Below are 18360 nucleotides of genomic sequence, written 5' to 3' on the forward strand. Positions count from 1 at the left end.
AGGTGAGTTGCAGGTGGTACGCCCCAGTACAGGTGTACCGGAGCCAGCCCGGAGCACCGGGTACCGTTCCGGTACGGTGCTCCGAAGGGCCCATCTGTCCGCCCGCGTTCCTTACTTGTCTTTAAAGTCTTCAGCACTTCTATGCACGGCGGGTACAGCACCTGTGTGACGCTCCTCTGAACAGCTGGAACGTTGTGGAGGCTCATGGAGGCGTCACTGGACAGTAAGATGCATGCTCACGCTGCATATGTGTGCGCATGTGCTCCATGCACCCATGTGGATGACACCGGGCCCATTCCAACCATACCCGTTGGAACAAGATCTGGAACCCACCACTGCACCAATTCTACACCAATGAAGGCCTCTCAGCCACATTGTTACATTCTACCTTCAGTATTGTAGTCTGTATATCCTTTGTCATTCAAATCCACTATGAGAGGGACAGTTGCTCTGTTTGTCCATTCTTGAAAGGAGGAAAAAAACAGCACTCTGTAGCAGAATATCACATTTTAAAATAACCTCAATTAAGATTGTGGGGTAAATTTTTACATACCTTCAAAAGAAGTGATTTCTGCCCTAAAACCCTAATTCCTGATTCCCATAGATTGCAATCTTCAATCAAAGCCTTATGAAGATTTATTGTTGATACCCTAAAATTTACTGGGTCATAGTTTGGTGCTTTCTCATCCCTGCTCTTACTTACCCCTGGCCCCAAGCAATTGCTTCTCTCAATCTAGAACAAGCTGGTCTTATTTTGAAATTCCTGGATATTTTCTTGGTTCTGAGTTGTAGTTTCTCTCTCCCTTAAAAAGTTCATCACAGTTGCTATCAGTTCTTTTCTCTTGGGTTTGCTCAGTTCACTCCTTTTTTTAATAAAGTTTTTTTTTTATTTTCATTTTTATAACATATAATCACATGTATACTATTACATAACCAACATCATATTGTATTATTAAATGTTTACATCAATTTGTCTTACCAACAACTCCCCAAAACAAATTATTGGCTCTTCTGCTCTCCATACACCATATTTGTACCTTATCCATCACTTTATTCCCCCACTCTCCACTTTTTGAAAATCAAAACTAAGTGGCAGTTTCCAGTCTCCATCTTGCTTACATCTTTCAGGTACCTCTTTCCCTTTCTTCCAAGTGTTGTTCCTCTTTTCCCTTCCCAAGTGCTTCCTCTCACATCTACCAGCTTTCTATCTCTTCCTCCTTTGTCTCAGGGAGGGACTTATGAGAACCTGTTAAGCCAGCCTTGGCAGGTGTCTTCTCTCTCTCTGTCCATCCCCACCCCATTGGATTTTGGAGACAGTATGAGCTCTCCTGCCACCCTAAATTTGGGGTTCTGCATTGGCTGTCTGGAGGAATGACAGGGGGGAAGGATTTGCCAGCGTACGGGAGTTACTCATCCACTCATTATGCTGAGCAAGTGCTGCAACGTGATACTATTAAAGAAAAAATGCAAAATAGCTCAGTGAGAACACTGGGAACCTGCAAGGTCGGAAGGGAACGGTGAAGAGAAGCAACACGTATTGGCAGCGACCTACAAAGGCTTTCGAACCAGTCTGACCGCAGGATTAGGTAAAACACCCGAGGAGCCTCCTTTGGCCAGCCCAGCTATTCACTTCCAGTTCGTGCAATGCGATAGAGCGATATACCTGTGGACTAGAGAGCTACAGCGCGGAAATCAAGAGGCAAGCACCTTCTCTACGGCTTTCTAAGCACCTGGAAGGAGGAGAAGAGGCGCAGAGTAAAAGGGGTGGGTAAAGGCTCTTGCTATCCATTGTACTGCTAAAGCACGCCGCTAACCACAGGAGCCAGAAACAGCTTCGGCGCCCCGAGACCTGGCTGCGGTGCGAGAGCACGTCGGAGAAAGAGGTGGAGAGAGAAACGGCGGTGTCTTGCTGACAGTCCCGCCTGTCCGGATACCCCAGTCCCAGCATGCAACGCGCCGCAGTTTGAATGGCGCTGCTGTCTACGGCGAGTGGGCCGCGGTGTTAGGACACTGCCGACGCCGCTGCTGCCAATTCCAGGGCTGGCATCGGAGTCCCGAGCAGCGGCGGAACCCCTGGTGCGCTGGACCATGAGCGGCAGCAGGTGAGCGAAGGCCGTTGCCGGGTGCTTTTCTCGAAGGGGCGGCGGCCACGCTGCTGCTGCATCCCATCTCGCCCTCTCGGCTACGCAGGCCGGGCTCAGATTCTAAAGTGGGTTACGAGTTCGGGAATGGGGCGATGGCGCCCTTTTCTCTGCGTCCTCCGTTCTTCGCTCTTCCCGGGGTGGGGTGGGTTTTTGTTTTTTTCCCCTGGGCGCCTGTGAGGAAGAAGGCCCATCTTTTGCTGCCTCTGTTGGCAGGAGCCTTCCTGGGCGGGGATGAAGTTAGCTAGTCTCTACCTGTCTCTGAACCACCCCCTTAAGTGGTGCTTGTTGGGAAGCCTGCACCTGCCCCGGATTGCCCGAGGAAGGATTCCCCCGGTAGCAATTTTGGCTTTGAAATAGAGAAACGTCCTAATACTGTCAGTGTTGGTCTTTCTATTCGCATAGCTGCTAAATCTGAAGAATGAAAAATTACTCCAATTGTTCTAGTTTTTCTTTCAGGCTACTTGGCTTTGTTTTCCGAAAAAGCATCTGGGCTTTGGATGCATAGAATCTCTGTCACTTAACAAGAATGAACTTATTTGCCTAAGTAAAATTAGCCTCTGAGTAAGCATGCTTAGGATTGCATTGGTGTGACTTTTCAGATCCTGTGATCATTTATGAAATCAATTTTGTTAACTTTTCTGTATTGCAAAATTCCACTCTGTCCAAAATCTCCCCCCAGAATCTCAAGCAGCTATGGATCCTTGATGTTGACAATTTAAATCTGGAAATATTGTTATTAATTGAGTAGTAATTTAGGTAGAAGATAAAAGCCCCTAGCTTACTTTGGGTTATTTGAAAACATATCTGGACATGGGATTTGTCGGCTTAATAGTGAGATCAAAGTGGAAATGCTACTGAAGATAAATTATAAATCTTAAATGTTGCTAATCCCAGCAGCTCAAGGCCAATTGACAGGGCCAATAAAGTTTCTTGGATATATAAGTCATAAATAAAGCCAGGCTGGTCTAGTCACAGTGGGTTAAGACATCAGGCTAGAAAGCTGGAGACTGAGTTCAAGTCCTACCTTAGCTATAAAAGTCAGAGACTTTGGGCCTCTTTAAGCCCAACCCACATAGAGAGTAATTGTTGTGGGGAAAATAGAACAATGTGTTGGATATGTTTGCTTCCCTGGGTTATATGTAAAAAATAATAAAGATGGGATACAAATAAAATAACAATACCTACAATAGTGATATTATGACATAGTGCAGAATATGAATTATGCCTGTCTCCAGAATTCCCTCTTGGTCTCTAAAAGAGAGACCATGTATCATAAAGAGAAAAAGGACCAAGAGGTAAAAAATAACAAATAGAAATGCAAGAGGATATGCTTTTTGGAAAACAGCAATTAGATACATTTCTGGAACTGGAATACTTAAAGTACTACTTCCTTGCACTTGAAACTGTAGATCAACTGGAGCTGTTACTGAAGTACCATAAAATAAGATCACCTCTCTGAAAGGCTCCATAAGAGGAGTTTTCTCATAATAGAGGCTAATTATTTAGTTGCCTTTTAGGCAAATTCTTGTTTTCAGGTGGGCTGCTCACTGCCTTTTCAAAGCAGGATTGCTTATTGTGAATGTCCTTAAGGGCCAAATGGTGATGTATAGATTTTCTACAAATAAAATATTTTCCCTTAATTATTCTGCTTCACATTTTAGAGGCTGGCATAGATGTATAGAATATAATCCTTTAAGCCACTTTACAGCAAGGCTTGAATTTACACCACATCACTTTAATTATGTTGTCTGGACCGCACTTACTCTTTAGAATATAGTGTTTTGGTACTAGCAATGTAGGTCCAGAGAATAAGTTTTAATATTTGTGGGTATCATCTAGATATCTCTTTCCTAGCCTAGGGTATTTGCCATATATTTTCCTTCATTTCATACATTGTATATCATATTTTTCCTACCTGTTTCCCTTCTCACCACACAACATTTTGTATATATTGAGATATTGACTGATTCATACAATGCGGACTCTCTTTTATCTGATTTACTTTATATCATTTTTAGTTTGCTTTCTATCATCCCAAAGATTTGAGTCATTGTAGCTTACCATTTTGTGTGAATCATGTTGAATTACTAGTGATTTCATGGACATGGACATATAGTTTCCTGGTATCGTCTTGCAGGATTTTTTTTTTTTTTTAAATGTAGTCTAACCCTGGTATTCTGTTGGTATCTCATCTTAGTACTAACCAATTCAGATCCTGCCTTGATTTTTCAGATCAGCCAAGCGCTGCCAAACAAAACAGGGTTTTGTTTTGAAAAGACCCAGTGAAGTATTATGTGGGATTGAGAATAGTACCATAATACCGCTTAGATATGTTGCAGTACTGTTTGTACATATCTGAGAATGATGTCCTTCAAATTCAGTGGGACTTTTGATCATCTATGCACTCATGTCACTCTTTCCTAAAAATAACACAGTGGATTTCTGGATAAACATGGATATAATATTTTGCTAACTGAAGATTCTGTTTCATTATAAGAGATGAATAGATGTGCTCCATTTTTACTGAGTGTAAAAAATACACTATTAAAAAGAAAGCATAAAAAAGGTTTGCGTTATATTGATAAAAATTGCTGGTAAGTTTCTTCACTATTATTAGATAGCTGTAATGATAATTCTTTTGGTACACTGATGAGGATTTCCATTCTAATGGCTAACTTTAAAAAAAAACTGTGTAGGCCATGAGAAAATAATCTAAATTTCACCGAACTAAAGTTTATAATAGCTATTGTTTGAGCTTTTCTGCAGTTTAAATGATTAAAACTAAGGGGGGAGAGGGTTGCCTTATCTGTGAGCAAAGTCTACACTAGTATTCCTAGATAGAGTCAGAGTCTCTAGACATGCAAATTTGACATTATGGAATACAAGGAGTAGTTGTACTAGGAGCTGTCCCAAGCTTAATGGAAAGAAGGAACAAATTCCAGATTCTAAAATCAAAACTCTGTGCCTCATATACAACATGCACAAGTCACTTAACTTGTGGAATGCAGAGTAAAAATCAATGTTTAATGAAGTTAGCAATGATTAAACTTGTATAAGAAACAAAAATAAATTGGGTAAGATTAGCTAGTATTGGGAGGGAATTTATCCTCATAGGTTCCTGCAATGAGGATGTGAAATCCTCTTTCTCCTTATGGTTTAACAGATTAAAGTCAGCTTTTTTCCATTTCTATATTGTAGAAAAATAATCTAGCTTTGATACCACTTTTTATTTTTCTCTTTCAGGAGTTTGTTGACATTATTTATAATGTTTGACATTATTTGGAAAATAATTTTAATCTCATAGTTAAACTAATATAACTAATAACAGTATAGGTGGTGCCTTACTCAACATAGTAACTGTGAGAGGGATCTTGGAGTCCTAGTGGAGCACCATTTAAATATGAGCCAGCAGTGTGCAGCAGCTGCCAAAAAAGCCAACACAGTTCTAGGCTACATAAACAGAGGGATAAAATCAAGAGCACGTGAAATATTAATACCACTTTATAATGCTTTGGTAAGGCCACACTTGGAATTCTGCATTCAGTTTTGGTCGCCATGATGTAGAAAAGATGTGGAGACTCTAGAAAGAGTGCAGAGAAGAGCAACAAAGATGATTAGGGAACTGGAGACTAAAACATATGAAGAATGGTTGCAAGAACTGGGTATGTCTAGTTTAATGAAAAGAAGGACTAGAGGAGACATGATAGCAGTGTTCCAATATCTCAGGGGTTGCCACAAAGAAGAGGGAATCAAACTATTCTCCAAGGCACTTGAGCAATGGGTGGAAACTAATCAAGGAGAGAAGCAACTTAGAACTGAGGAGAAATTTCTTGACAGTTAGAACAATTAATCAATGGAACAGCTTGCCTCCAGAAGTTGTGAATGCCCCAGCACTGGAAGTCTTTAAGAAGATGCTGGATATCCATTTGTCTGAAACAGTATAGGGTTTCTTGCCTAGGCAGGGGGTTGGACTGGAAGACCTCCAAGGTTCCTTCCAACTCTGCTATTGTAATTAAAATTCAAAAGTAATAATTGATACCTTTAATCTTTATATGTTTTATGTGGAAACATTAATTAATTCATTCCTTATTGTATGAATTATTGTCATAATAACTGAATAACTAATGAACTGTCATAATAACTAATAGTAAATCCCAAATGGCTCTCACAAAATATCTGGCTTTTTTCACACAATTAAAGTATTCTGTACCAATCCTTATTTATTTATTAGACTTATATACCGCTTCATAGGGCTTTCAGCCCTAAGCAGTTTACAAATTTTTAGCAAATTGAGTCAGCAACTTGCCCCCACAGTCCGGGTCCTCATTTCACCCACCTCGGAAGGATGGAAGGCTGAGTCGACCTTGAGCTGGTGAGATTTGAACCGCTGAGCTGCAGATCACAGTCAGCTAAAGTGGCCTGCAGTACTGCACCCTAACCACTGCGCCACCTCGGCTCTTGTCCTTGAGTTGACACCAAATAATACTGGCATAAAATGTGCTGTCCTTCTTGGCAAGCCCTATCCTGCTGTTGCATTTGTTATGAATTATGGCTGATTGATTTTACTCAGAGTGTGAGCATATTACTTGTTAATGAGGAAATGATTAATTTCCCTACCCTTTGCCCCAGCTTTGCTCCCTTCCTCAGTATGTCTCTTGCAAAAAGGGCCTGCATCATGAATTGGGTGAGTTATTCCTGTGGGCATCTCCAAAATTAAAAATATGTGAAGAGAGAAGAGAGGGAGGGACATCTGGCTATTAATTATCTGCTGGGAGTGGGTGACATAAATTTAATAAATTACTATATAAAATATGTAACAGATACATTACTCCTGGTGACTGCCTAGACCAGAGGTGTCAAACTCACAGCGTCACAGCAGCATCATGTGACGTATCATGACTTTTTCCCCCTTCGCTAAACTGGTTGTGGGTGTGGCCAGTGCATGACGCATCTGGCCCACAGACCATGAGTTTGACTAGCCCTGGCCTAGACTATTCCCAGCAGTTTTCTTGATAAGATTTTTGGAAGTGTTTTGCCATTGCCTTATTTCTAGTGGTGACAGAGAGTGACTGGCCCATAGTCAGTCAGCTACCTTTGTATGTAAGACAAGATTAGAACTCAGGGTCTCCTGGTTTCTAGCCTGATGTCTTAACCTCTATACCAAATTACAAATAACTAATTTTTGTAGCATGAGAAAGTAGAAATATACTTTTCCAAATTAACTTCTGATTTGCTTTCCTCTGCCTCATTGAAAGCCTATAGAAAATTTTGTTAGATAATTTATGGGGGAATGAAGGGGAAAGAAGGCATCAGTTATGAAAGTATCCTGGAAGCATCGAACAACGGAAGAGGAATAGCTGTAGCAAAGACTGGCTAATGTTTTGAGGAGAGTGCATATCTCTACCTCCTAGCATTTCCCAAAAAACACTTTTGGTACAGAAGAGGTCACCTGACTTAATAGGAAAGTAAGGGAGTGAAAAAAACCTGACAAAGTGACAGATTTTGTAGACCATAAAGATGTGGTGGGATACAGGTACTGCTCAATTTATAGCCACAGTTGGGACTTTAGGTTGTTGAGTAAAGCGGTTGTTAAGCAGAATGTCACATTACTGCCCACTTGCCTATTTTCCTGAATTACAGAAATCCCAGCACTCCTGATTCTGGTCATTAAGCAGCCTCTAAGTGTAGAGATATTTGTGCATGACCTGCACTGGACCTTCCAGGGCCTTCCCCAACCTGAAACATGTGACGGCTGGAAGTGCTTTACAAGCTCAAAGTCTGCCATAATTCCAGACCATTGTTGAATGAAAGGTGACTAGTATAATTGTAAAGAATGAAATGCTACTTTTGCCCTGGTATACCAAGCTAAATCCAAAAACTAGGGAATTTCTGAAAGTTAGGATTCAGACAAACCAACCAATAGGCACAGAAATAAACCATTATTTAGATACCATTCAAAAAAGATAGTATAGCACTTAGCAACAGCAATAGCACTTAGACATATATCACTCCATAGTGCTTTATAGTACACGCTGAGGGGTCAGCATATTTCTCCAACAATCTGGGCCCTCATTATACTGACCTCAGAACGTTGGAAAACTGATTGAAGCTTGAGCCGGTCAGGATTGAACTTCTGGCTGTGGGCAGAGTTAGCTTGCAATAGTGCATTCTAACCACTGTGCCTCCAATACCAGTATAAAGCTAAGAAGGAAACAAAATAATCAGAACATATCCTGTCTAGTAGCCAACACCCAAATAAGCAGGGATTAATACCAGGCAAACAGTCTAGCAGAAAATATCCCAATCAAGAAATGACCAAGGAGAAAACCACATCCCCCACCAACACTGTAAGGCAAACTAGTGTGTATAAATAGGGAGCAAAGTTGACACTCACTTGAACTAATGATGTTACCTAGTTGGGTAATGAAATGTCTGTAAGCAAGAACCATGCTCAGAAAGCACCAGAAACTCCACATTGCTTGTTTTATGGCAAGCCAAAAAATTTACTAAAGTAAAGTAATAAATCAAGGGAACCTGAATTGAAGATATCACTAGTATCTTTTTTTTAGTTCTAATGTGATTCAAGTGAACATTGTCAAATAGAAACAAATATTTTTGTTTCTTATAATTGTATAGTCTTTATCAAGCCTGGAAAAGCCTATAAGGCCTATTAAATATAATAAAATAAAATTTTGGCAGTATTGTGCTAACGTTTTCTGATCAAATTATAGTTGCTCTGATCAAATTATAGTTGGCCTGGGATAAAAACATCTGCATAGGATTTTCCATCATTATTGCTTTCCTTCTTTTTTGAATCCATAATTTGTATTAAATCACAATTATCAAAATATTCATTTTTTTCAAAATCTTAGTTGAAAAAAGGTTTACAACTTGTTCTTTATGATGTTGATGATTTTACATAAAATACTAATCATGTTGACTCTGAAAATGGGGTACATCTAATAATGTAAGCTTGTGAATTTGCAGATAATTCCAACTAATGACTGTTAAGTAATTGTAAAATAATTACTTTATCTAGCTATTCTGGTAGTTATTCTGTTGTATGAGAAAATGAGATTGCTATAAAGCGCCATCCTGGAACAATTTAGTAGATTGCAAAACTGCAATTACTGGAATAAATGTTTTCAAAAATCCATTCCAGAAAAATAATTTAATGTGAATATAGGCTGCAAATGTGTTCATATATTCAAATGTGAACAGAGGCTCTAAATCTGGTAGATTACTCATGTAATAACTGATAGTTTTAACACAGTTAAGTAGATTGACTAGACAAGTCTTAATAATAACTAGGAATAGCTGCATGTACTGTGGAAGAGACCATATGCAGCAAATGATTACAGGTAAGCCAATCTTCCCTTACCTGGTATCATCCAGTTATCTTCACTGGCAGATTATAGAAATTGAAGCCTAGAGTATGCCGGATTGGGGAACGTACCATAAATGACTCTGTTCCTTATTGATGTAATACTGGGATATCCTTTTATCATGTGTTCTTTAATTATGGTTCTTATGCCAAATTTGAACATGTAAAAATATTGAAGTAAAAAAGTATTTCAAATACGATAGTGCTATGAAAGCCATGGATTTAACTTCTAAGTTGATTACTTGATCTCCTCAACTTAAATAAAGCAGATGGCCTCCAGTGTTACAACATGTTTGATTTGTATGTAAAACATGTCTACCCTGTTTTTCAGACTTGTAGTTTAAAATGCAGTATTGCTTTGCCAAAAATAGGAAATGAGAAAAGGAAGACAAGACTATTTGGAAACCTGTTTTTAACTTTTTGGCTTTCTTTCTAACAATGATAGTATAATTCTCGAATACACCCTATATTGCTGGTCTAATGCCTGTAAGTAACAGAGATGTTGTCCCGTAGCGACCCACTGGAGTATACTTATCTCTCTTTCCCCTATTTTCTGGTGGGATGTTTGCTGGCTGATAAACCGTATCAGGAGTGCAATTAGTGCCTTTTTTTTTCTAACAGATGAAGAGTGAGCGGGGATTCCCATTGAAATAGTGCAGAATCCCAGAAGTTTCAGACCTCAACTGTAAAAGGAAAAATATTTCAAGAGTCACTACTAAGCTCCCACAGTGAAATAATAATTAATACAATTCAGAGAAACAGAGTGAGGGCGGAAATCTGGGGCTGTATTTTGAAGCTAGGTATGCTGTCGATGTCATGTTAGTGCTGTAGGACATGTAGGGGTTTCAGAGTCAGAGTTCACCAAGCTACCATATTTGTGTTGCTCACCATCAGAACTAGAAAGGATTCCTTTAAGCCATCATGGCCTCTCTTTGCTATGTGCAGGACTTACCGTACAATACATGTCTACCTCCTGCCTGAAAAATATCCAATGAACGGTTGTGGAGATCTCTGACCGAAGAAAGTAATACAGTGCTGAGGAGAAGAACCATATTTATCACAATGATCAATAGATGCATAACTCTTTAAGGCTGCACCCTAGATGAGCCTTTAGGATGATAGGTGAGGGCTTTCTCATTGTTTTGGCTGTGATGGGATTAAAAAGGACTATTGCTTCAGTAGAAACATGATGTGCCACAGCCTGGGGCTGGTTTAATTTTATATATGCAAATGGAAGAGCAGCAAACCGCAGAAGGGAATGCGGGAGTTTGCAAGAGGAGGGGCAGAGGAGGCAGGCAGGAGTGCTTGCAGCTTTATTTCATTATTTCATTTTATTTCATTATTATCACTAGAAATATTCCTAACAGTATTAACGTGCTACAGTTTTCCTAGCTCAGAACTCCCCAATATTTTGGGCACCAGGGACTGGGTCCGGGGAAAGATGTTTTTCCATGGACCAGAGGGAGTGTGGTTTTGTGTGCTGCCAGCATCCCGTGGATGAGGCTCTGCTTGTTTGCGCGACCTGGTTTCTGGCATTCCGCAGACCAGTGGTGGGTTCCAACCAGTTCAGCCAAATAGGTAGTAACTCAGCCAGACATGTGACCCTAATGGTTCTATCCTGGGTGCCACCATCTTTTATTTTGTGTTCTGCATATGCACAGAACAATCTTCATTGAAAAAATATAATTTTTTCCCTTTTTTAATGGTGTGCACATGCCAGTTCCAGAAAGGTCCCTGAGTTGGGCCGTTTTTCGCAAAAATGGAGGCGTTTTTGCCTTCCCCCAGCCGCCAGAAGGACTGTGTAGGCTTCAGCAGGGCTGTGGGAAGGGAAAATCCCCCCATTTTTGCAAAAAATGGACTGTTTTTCACAAAAATGGAGGCGTTTTTGCCTTCCCACAGCCTCCAGAAGCATTCTGCAGGTTTTAGCAGGGCTGGAGGAAGACAAATATGCCTGTTTTTGCAAAAACTGGTCCATTTTCTGCCCCCCTTTTTTTGCAAAAACTAGGTGTTTTTGCCTTTCCCCAGAGTGTTCCTGGGGGCTGGGGAGGACAAAATCCTTTTTTATTGTAGGTGCTCCCTTAGCGCTTCCCCCCGGTCAAAACCTTTTGCCACTGTTTCGGTGGGCATGGCTTGGTGATGGGGGTCATGTGACTGAGTGTGCGTGAGTGATGTCAAGTTGGCCATGCCCACTCAGTCACATGCCCCCCATCTAGCCACACCCACCAAACCGGTAGTAAAAAAATTTGAAACCCACCCCTGCCGCAGATCTGTGTCAACTGGGGATTGGGGACCTCTGGCTTAGTTCATTGATGGCAAACATATGACATGTGTCAAACAAAGGTGATATGTCACACCAACACTTGACAACAACTTTCTCAAAAGCACAACTTTGAAAATGAGTTTGCTTTACTTGTTTTTCATGTTTGTAACCATTTAATGTTTCTTTATATAATACATAGCACCTCATGATTGGACTATATTTTTTTAAATAAACAAATATGCATTCATTTCTTTGTGAGGTGGTGACAGACCAGCAGAGTCAAATTAAGGCATTTTCTGAATGTTTGCCATGGTGAGCAAAAGGTTCATCTTCACTGGCCTAGTTCCTTATTGATGCTCAATACTCAGAAGCTTCAACCTTGTCTGTTAAGTAGCCATCTTTGACTACTTTGTTAGTTGAGAAATAACCTACAAGTACATATTATGAACATTAAGATGAACAGGTCTGGAGTTTACAATAAAATTTAAATAGCTTTTAGGGTTTAAAATTTTATATCTTATATCTAAAGAATAATTACAGTGCACAGTACAATCTGCATTATGATCTGGTTACAATATGCACAATTAGTAAAAACACATAGTTTAACTATAAATTTAGTATTACACAGGATATTCAGTTCTATTTTAACATTCAGGTTTAGACTGTATTCTTTTATATCTTTTCTCTGTATTATCCAAAATGTGAACTTAAAGTGGTTTTACCCCCCTTCAAGATAAAATCTGGAAGAACTTGAATTTAAAGCTAAGAAGAACTCTGGGAATAGTTTTACAATATTGCAGCTATCTGAGAACAAATTTGTTTTCATAATCCAATATTTACAGAAGTTTCACTTCACGCTTTTTAGACAGATTTGTTCACTATTATAAGCAATATTACAGGAACATGTTAAACATTGCTAAGAAAGTTTAGACGTGTTCTGAATCCAAATGTAATCGTATTCTTAATATTGTATTAATGAATGGTATTTAAAAGTACTCTTTCTGCATCAGCACTTGTATTTCCCAGGTTCTAGCTTTCCCTTTTGGGGGATTGTTGAGCATTTAGTACAGGTAGTCCTCGACTTACCACCACAATTGAGCCCAACATTTCTGTTGCTAAGCAAAAGATTGTTAATTTGCCACATTTTACAACCTTTCTTGCCACAGTTGCTAAGTGAATCAGTACAATTAAATTAGTAACACAGTTGTTAAGTGAATCTGGCTTCCCCATTGACTTTGCTTGTCAGAAGGTCGCAAAAGGTGATCACGTGACCCTGGGAGACTGCTACCGTTATAAATATGAGTATAAATATGATAGCTAATATTAAGATTGTAAATTAATTTTCTCTCCAAAATTAGGAATTGTGGAGATTATGGCATCTGAAGCTCAAAATGTTAGAAAACGGAACCTGTTATGTATTGAGGGTCGTCCTATTGATCTCCCTAAGAAAAGGAGCTCTCATTCCCTTAATGAGAATATGAAGGAGGTAAGCTTTTCATATATTATTTGTTTAAATCTTACCTTTTGTATTTGAATACTAGTTTAAAAACTAATACATGTCACTTTACTGTTTAGTAAATGTATATTGTGAGAGAGCTGCTGTTTATAAAGGGCCATTAATTTTATTAGATAGCAGCAAATGAATTGATTTGTCTTGGATAGTGGATAGATGGTGCTACTTGTATAGGGAGATCTGTGGAGAATTCCGGGGATTTAGATTAGACAAAGAAGAAAAGTATCCTGAAAGAAAACATTGATAAACTACATCAAGAAGAGTAGACTATTGTGTCCATTAAGCCATTAGAACTCAGCTTTAAAGAGAATTTTTGATATATTTATATTGCAAATGTTTTGTGAAATATTTTATTATCTCTGAGAAGCATACTGTATGTTGGTAGTCTTCTCTAAAAGGCATCAGAGTAATCTGTTCACTTTGAGATTTGGAATAGCATCTATCCATACAGTTTTACCTGTACATTAAACTATAGTAAAGTCTTTTGTCTTAGAATCATTCATTGAGAGAGAGAGGGAGGGAGGGAGGGAGGGAGGGAGGGAGGGAGGGAGGGAGGGAGGGAGAGAGAGAGAGAGAGAGAGAGAGAGAGAGATCAGTAGCACTAGAACTCAGCATAATCATGCTCACTAATAATAGATTGTAAAAAGTGATAAGATGACATTCTACAATTGAAGTTTCTGAATTACAGAAATGTAAAGTAAGCTAGGGAAAAATGGAAATATAGGAAAAGAAACAGAAAATGGTAGTAGAATTTGGAAATATTTGGGGACAAATAGACTTGGATGCTGGCACTTCCTGTTAAATATTATCTGAGGTTCTTAATTCCCCCAAGCTACAAATGTTAATCATTAATACATAAATGGTTATCTTTTAATTAAGTTTCTAAAAGGCTTCCTTTGCACATTCCACCCATACCAATAATTTATTGTACTATAATAATGCTAGACTTTTCTTCGATTAATGGCTTATATCTTGAAATGTTAATGAATCCAAATATGTGAAGTAACAGAACCCCAAAGACCAGAAATGGAAAGAGTTTATACTACAGCAATCCATATTATAGATTATATTATAGATTCTGAATGTTCAGCAGTAGTGCTGTTGTAAAATGAAGAAGTTGAAATGCAATTTTGCTCATACCACACAGATTGTAAATTAAATTGGAATGTTTTTAACTTGTGAACATAAAGGTGGCAAACAAAATGTTGTTTATATTGATAAAAGTCCTTTTAACTAAAACACCACTTGTATCCTACTCTTTTTGTGAAAATACTATATTACAGATCAGAATATTAAATGTTAAATCATCCATTTATTCAATAATCTAGTTTCACAATAAATGCTAACTAAATTGATATTCTGAAGTAAGTTATATACCGTATTTTTAAGCCATTGGTATAGATTGCAATAAATTCTTAATTGTTATATAATGATTTTAATGAGACTTTTTTCTATATGTCAAAAATGACATTATACTCCTGATGTAGTACAAAGTTTTCTCATTCTGATGTCATAATCTCTTCTGCCTCATGGATGCCATAATATCTTGTACTTCAGTTAAATAGTTAGGGTTGCCATTGGTAATTTTATTTTTCTGAAGCCAAAACTAACTTGATTTTCTCCAAATAGTATCAAAACTAAGTGAAAAAGCATTTTAAAAATATGGGTGAAATAAGGTATTACTATTAGTGTGTGTTGTTCTTGGTAATATTTTTTATCTTTATTTCTAGGATAAGCAATCTGCAAAACATTTGGCTTCTTGCACAAGCAGGTGAGAGCTACCTTGGTTGATTGATTGTGAGAAAAGACTAGTGTGATTAGAAATCATTCTGATTTAAATAATCAATTGAAACTATCAAAAGAGGACATTTTTGTCCAGGTTCCTTAGAACTAAATGCTGTTAGCATCTTTGGCATGACCGGAAATAGTTTTGGTCCCATTCCATCTCTTGGTGCTCATCTCTAATTAGGATAAAAATAGCATTGTCTTAATGTCAGAGGCATCTGATAAAACTGATTTGTCACACTGAAGGAAGTATCCTGGTCATGTAAATTGGTCTATAAGGAACTTAATTTCCATACCTATAGACCTGTTTGGTGGTTGACTATAAGGAAAAATAATTAACCAACCAAAACTGCTTTTACTGTTCCAATTCCAGGGGCCTCTGATTGTGACTGCCAAGCTATATACAGCAATTGGTCAAAAATGATGCCAATCTTTGGTGGACCAGTGTATTGTGCAAATGTTAGCAGGGTGGGTGATGGTGAATAGGATATTTTTATTGCTGTATCCTTATTTTTCTTCAACTTTTTATGTCTTGGGGAGAGATATAAGCATAGACATTTTTAGGGGCTAATGCTTCAAATAGTATTTCCCACGCCAGATGTGAAGCAAACTTACATGTCTAATAGTATTCTCATAGTAAATGCAAGATGGCACAAATGATTCTAAGATTGCATGTGACTTTATAAGTTGCTTGGATGTTTTATATTCAGATTTTAAATGAACTTTCTTGTTCTTGCAGAACAACAGTTGGACAAACTCTAACCAGCCCTCGTTCTCTGTTCAAAGTAGTATATTGTAGAAAAAAGGCTCACTATTATTCTCCAAAGCCTTGTTTCAGAAAGAAACAGCTCCCTAAAGCTAGAGGCCGTGACATGGCAAATAAGGAAAATGAACTAGCCTGTGCAGGTAACCTGCCAGCCAAATTGCCTCCTAATGGTCGTACTTTGTTACTGAACTCCAGTGATGCTGGCCGATCTCAAACAGAGAGTCCTTCATCAAAATACAGTGGGTTTTTTTCAGAGGTAAATCAAACGTTTTATCTTTTTAAAAATTTATGAATGTAAGACAATACAACCCTGTTTACCTTCCTCTTTTTTTCTATGCATGTTAGGGTTTGATTATTCTTTGCTATAAACCACCTATTACCCATATCTGCTTCAGATTAGGGATAATGAGAACTGTAAGGGGAAGATGTACCGGTGAGTAAATATAATCCACCAGCATAAAACTGGATATAATTATAGAACTGGATATAATTCATTTTATTAATACCAACATTAATATAATAACTTATAATAACTTAGTATAATAACTTAGCATTGCAAGATCTAGACCTTGCCTGGGAATAGACAGGGAGAAGCAAATTCATACTAAAACTCAGTACTACATACTGAGACTGTGGTGCTGTTTGTACATTAACATCTAAGTTATCTGGGAACATTAATCCCAATAGTTGTTTTTGACAGAATCATGTTTTTCTGAAGGATCTGTATCTTGGAACTTTTCTTGGATCTCAGTCTTTCTGCAGTAGAAGGTAGAAGTGCTGCTGGAGGCGGTGTTGCCTGGTGCACCCTAAAATGACCTCTAAGCCCTTATGATATGGTTGTAACGTAGGCCCTTATTACTGCGTTAACAAATTTCTTCAGTGTGCATCATGTCAGAATGCCTTTGAAGTCAAAGCTTCAGCTGGTGCAGAATACAGCAATAGACTATTAACTCTGTATAACTCTTGAGAACTCTCTACAGCAGAATTAGTCTTGCCTTGGGCACACATTGGTTGCCAGTACCATATGTTTTCTGGCCAAATTCAACATGTTTTTCATTGGCTATAAAGCCCCATATAGTGTGGCAATGGGATATATCAGGTTTAACATATCAAATAGGATTCTGTCTATCCAGTCTGTATATACAGAAAAGAACCTTTGAAATTCCCAATCCTTCAAAGTCCAGAAGTTTGGCTGGGCATGAAGATTCTCAGTGATAACCTCCATGTTCAGAACTATCTTCCCCAGAGGTGCTTACGGCTCATTCAAAAACAACTTCTGTTTCTACTATCTTTTGGTCTTTAATATGATTGTGGTCAACTACTGATTTATTTATTTATTATTATGTTTTATTTTTTCTGTTTTACTGTTCAGAATACACCAAGATTAGAGCATCATCCAAAAATTGTAACTATATATTACTGGAAAATAATATTTTCCATAACATAAAGAAAACAGCTCAGTGTGAATAGAACTAGTGTGTAATTGAAAATCTACTGTAAATGCTTTTTTCCATTCTATTTCTTTTTTGTAATTATTACCACTGTTGGAAATAATGCCGTCATGCTGTGACTACATTCTGTCTTTATTTCAAAAGACAGACAGAATATGATGGCTACATAAAGTTGGCTAATGCAACAACCTTTTTTTTGGTTCTTTCTATTATAGAGCAACATGCAAATTAGAGCAATATCTGGCAACAACTCCATGTATTATTTGTAGAGTAATGCATAAATATGAACTTAAAACAGGTTTTGACAAAATACTGTCTATAAAAAACAACTTATATAAATTCAAGTTTCTGTATGTGTAAAGTTCAACAAAAAGCTGACCACTTGGTTGTCTGGAACAATGCATTTTTAAATCTAATAATTAAAATTAAAAAATCCATTCATGTACTTTCTCCAGTGCGCTGCTTGGAGAGTCCAAGCGTGGGTTAACACAGTGTATCTGCCCTAGAACTGAGTGAGTTTTTTCTCTTGGCCACGCCTTCCTTTGCCTCCGTTATTCAGTTTAAAAAACTCAGTCCGCCTGTTTGGACTGTTCTGGGGAGCGCTCCAGTCCTAGAGCAGATAACTGGACTCCCCATGTTAACTATATAGTCTAAATTGGTTGTATTTTAGTTGAAATTAGGTTTAGCTTCAGTTTTTTCTTTCAGGTGTTCTATGAGGATTGGAAGATGGACTTACAGATAATTTGTTTGCTGAGTGGGCTCCGGGCTGTTTCTTTGCCCGCTGGTCGCACGCGGGCGGGAACTAGAGGTTGCTTGTCCGGTGAGAGCTGGCAAGCGAGGGGACGGTGGGAGGCTTCCCGACTGGCGCTGATCCCCGCTGGGCCATCGCAGGCTCGCGCGGTGAGCTTGGGCACTCCGGCAAAGGCGGCGGTGTTCCTCTTGCCCGGCAGCCATTTTTTGTAGTTCGCACGCTTTCACTTGCAGCTGCGCGTGCATCAGCTGCCATTTTGGTTGAGCCTCGTGGAAGGAGAGAGCAGTTGTGTGCCGTCGGAGCGAG

General features: G+C 38.6%; 1 protein-coding gene across 1 annotated transcript in view; it reads left to right on the top strand.

Annotated features, from left to right (window-relative positions):
- Positions 1 to 991: 991 nt before the first annotated feature.
- Positions 992 to 18360, top strand: part of KATNBL1 (katanin regulatory subunit B1 like 1) — a 35193-nt gene continuing 17824 nt past the window's right edge. The window contains exons 1-4 of the mRNA XM_032229904.1: positions 992 to 2102; positions 13147 to 13274; positions 15032 to 15072; positions 15826 to 16108. Coding sequence (XP_032085795.1) covers positions 13161 to 13274; positions 15032 to 15072; positions 15826 to 16108 — 438 coding nt within the window. The 5' untranslated portion in view covers positions 992 to 2102; positions 13147 to 13160. The remainder of the gene's footprint in view (positions 2103 to 13146; positions 13275 to 15031; positions 15073 to 15825; positions 16109 to 18360) is intronic.

This window comes from Thamnophis elegans, chromosome 1, assembly GCF_009769535.1.
Source record: "Thamnophis elegans isolate rThaEle1 chromosome 1, rThaEle1.pri, whole genome shotgun sequence".
NCBI lineage: Eukaryota > Metazoa > Chordata > Lepidosauria > Squamata > Colubridae > Thamnophis > Thamnophis elegans.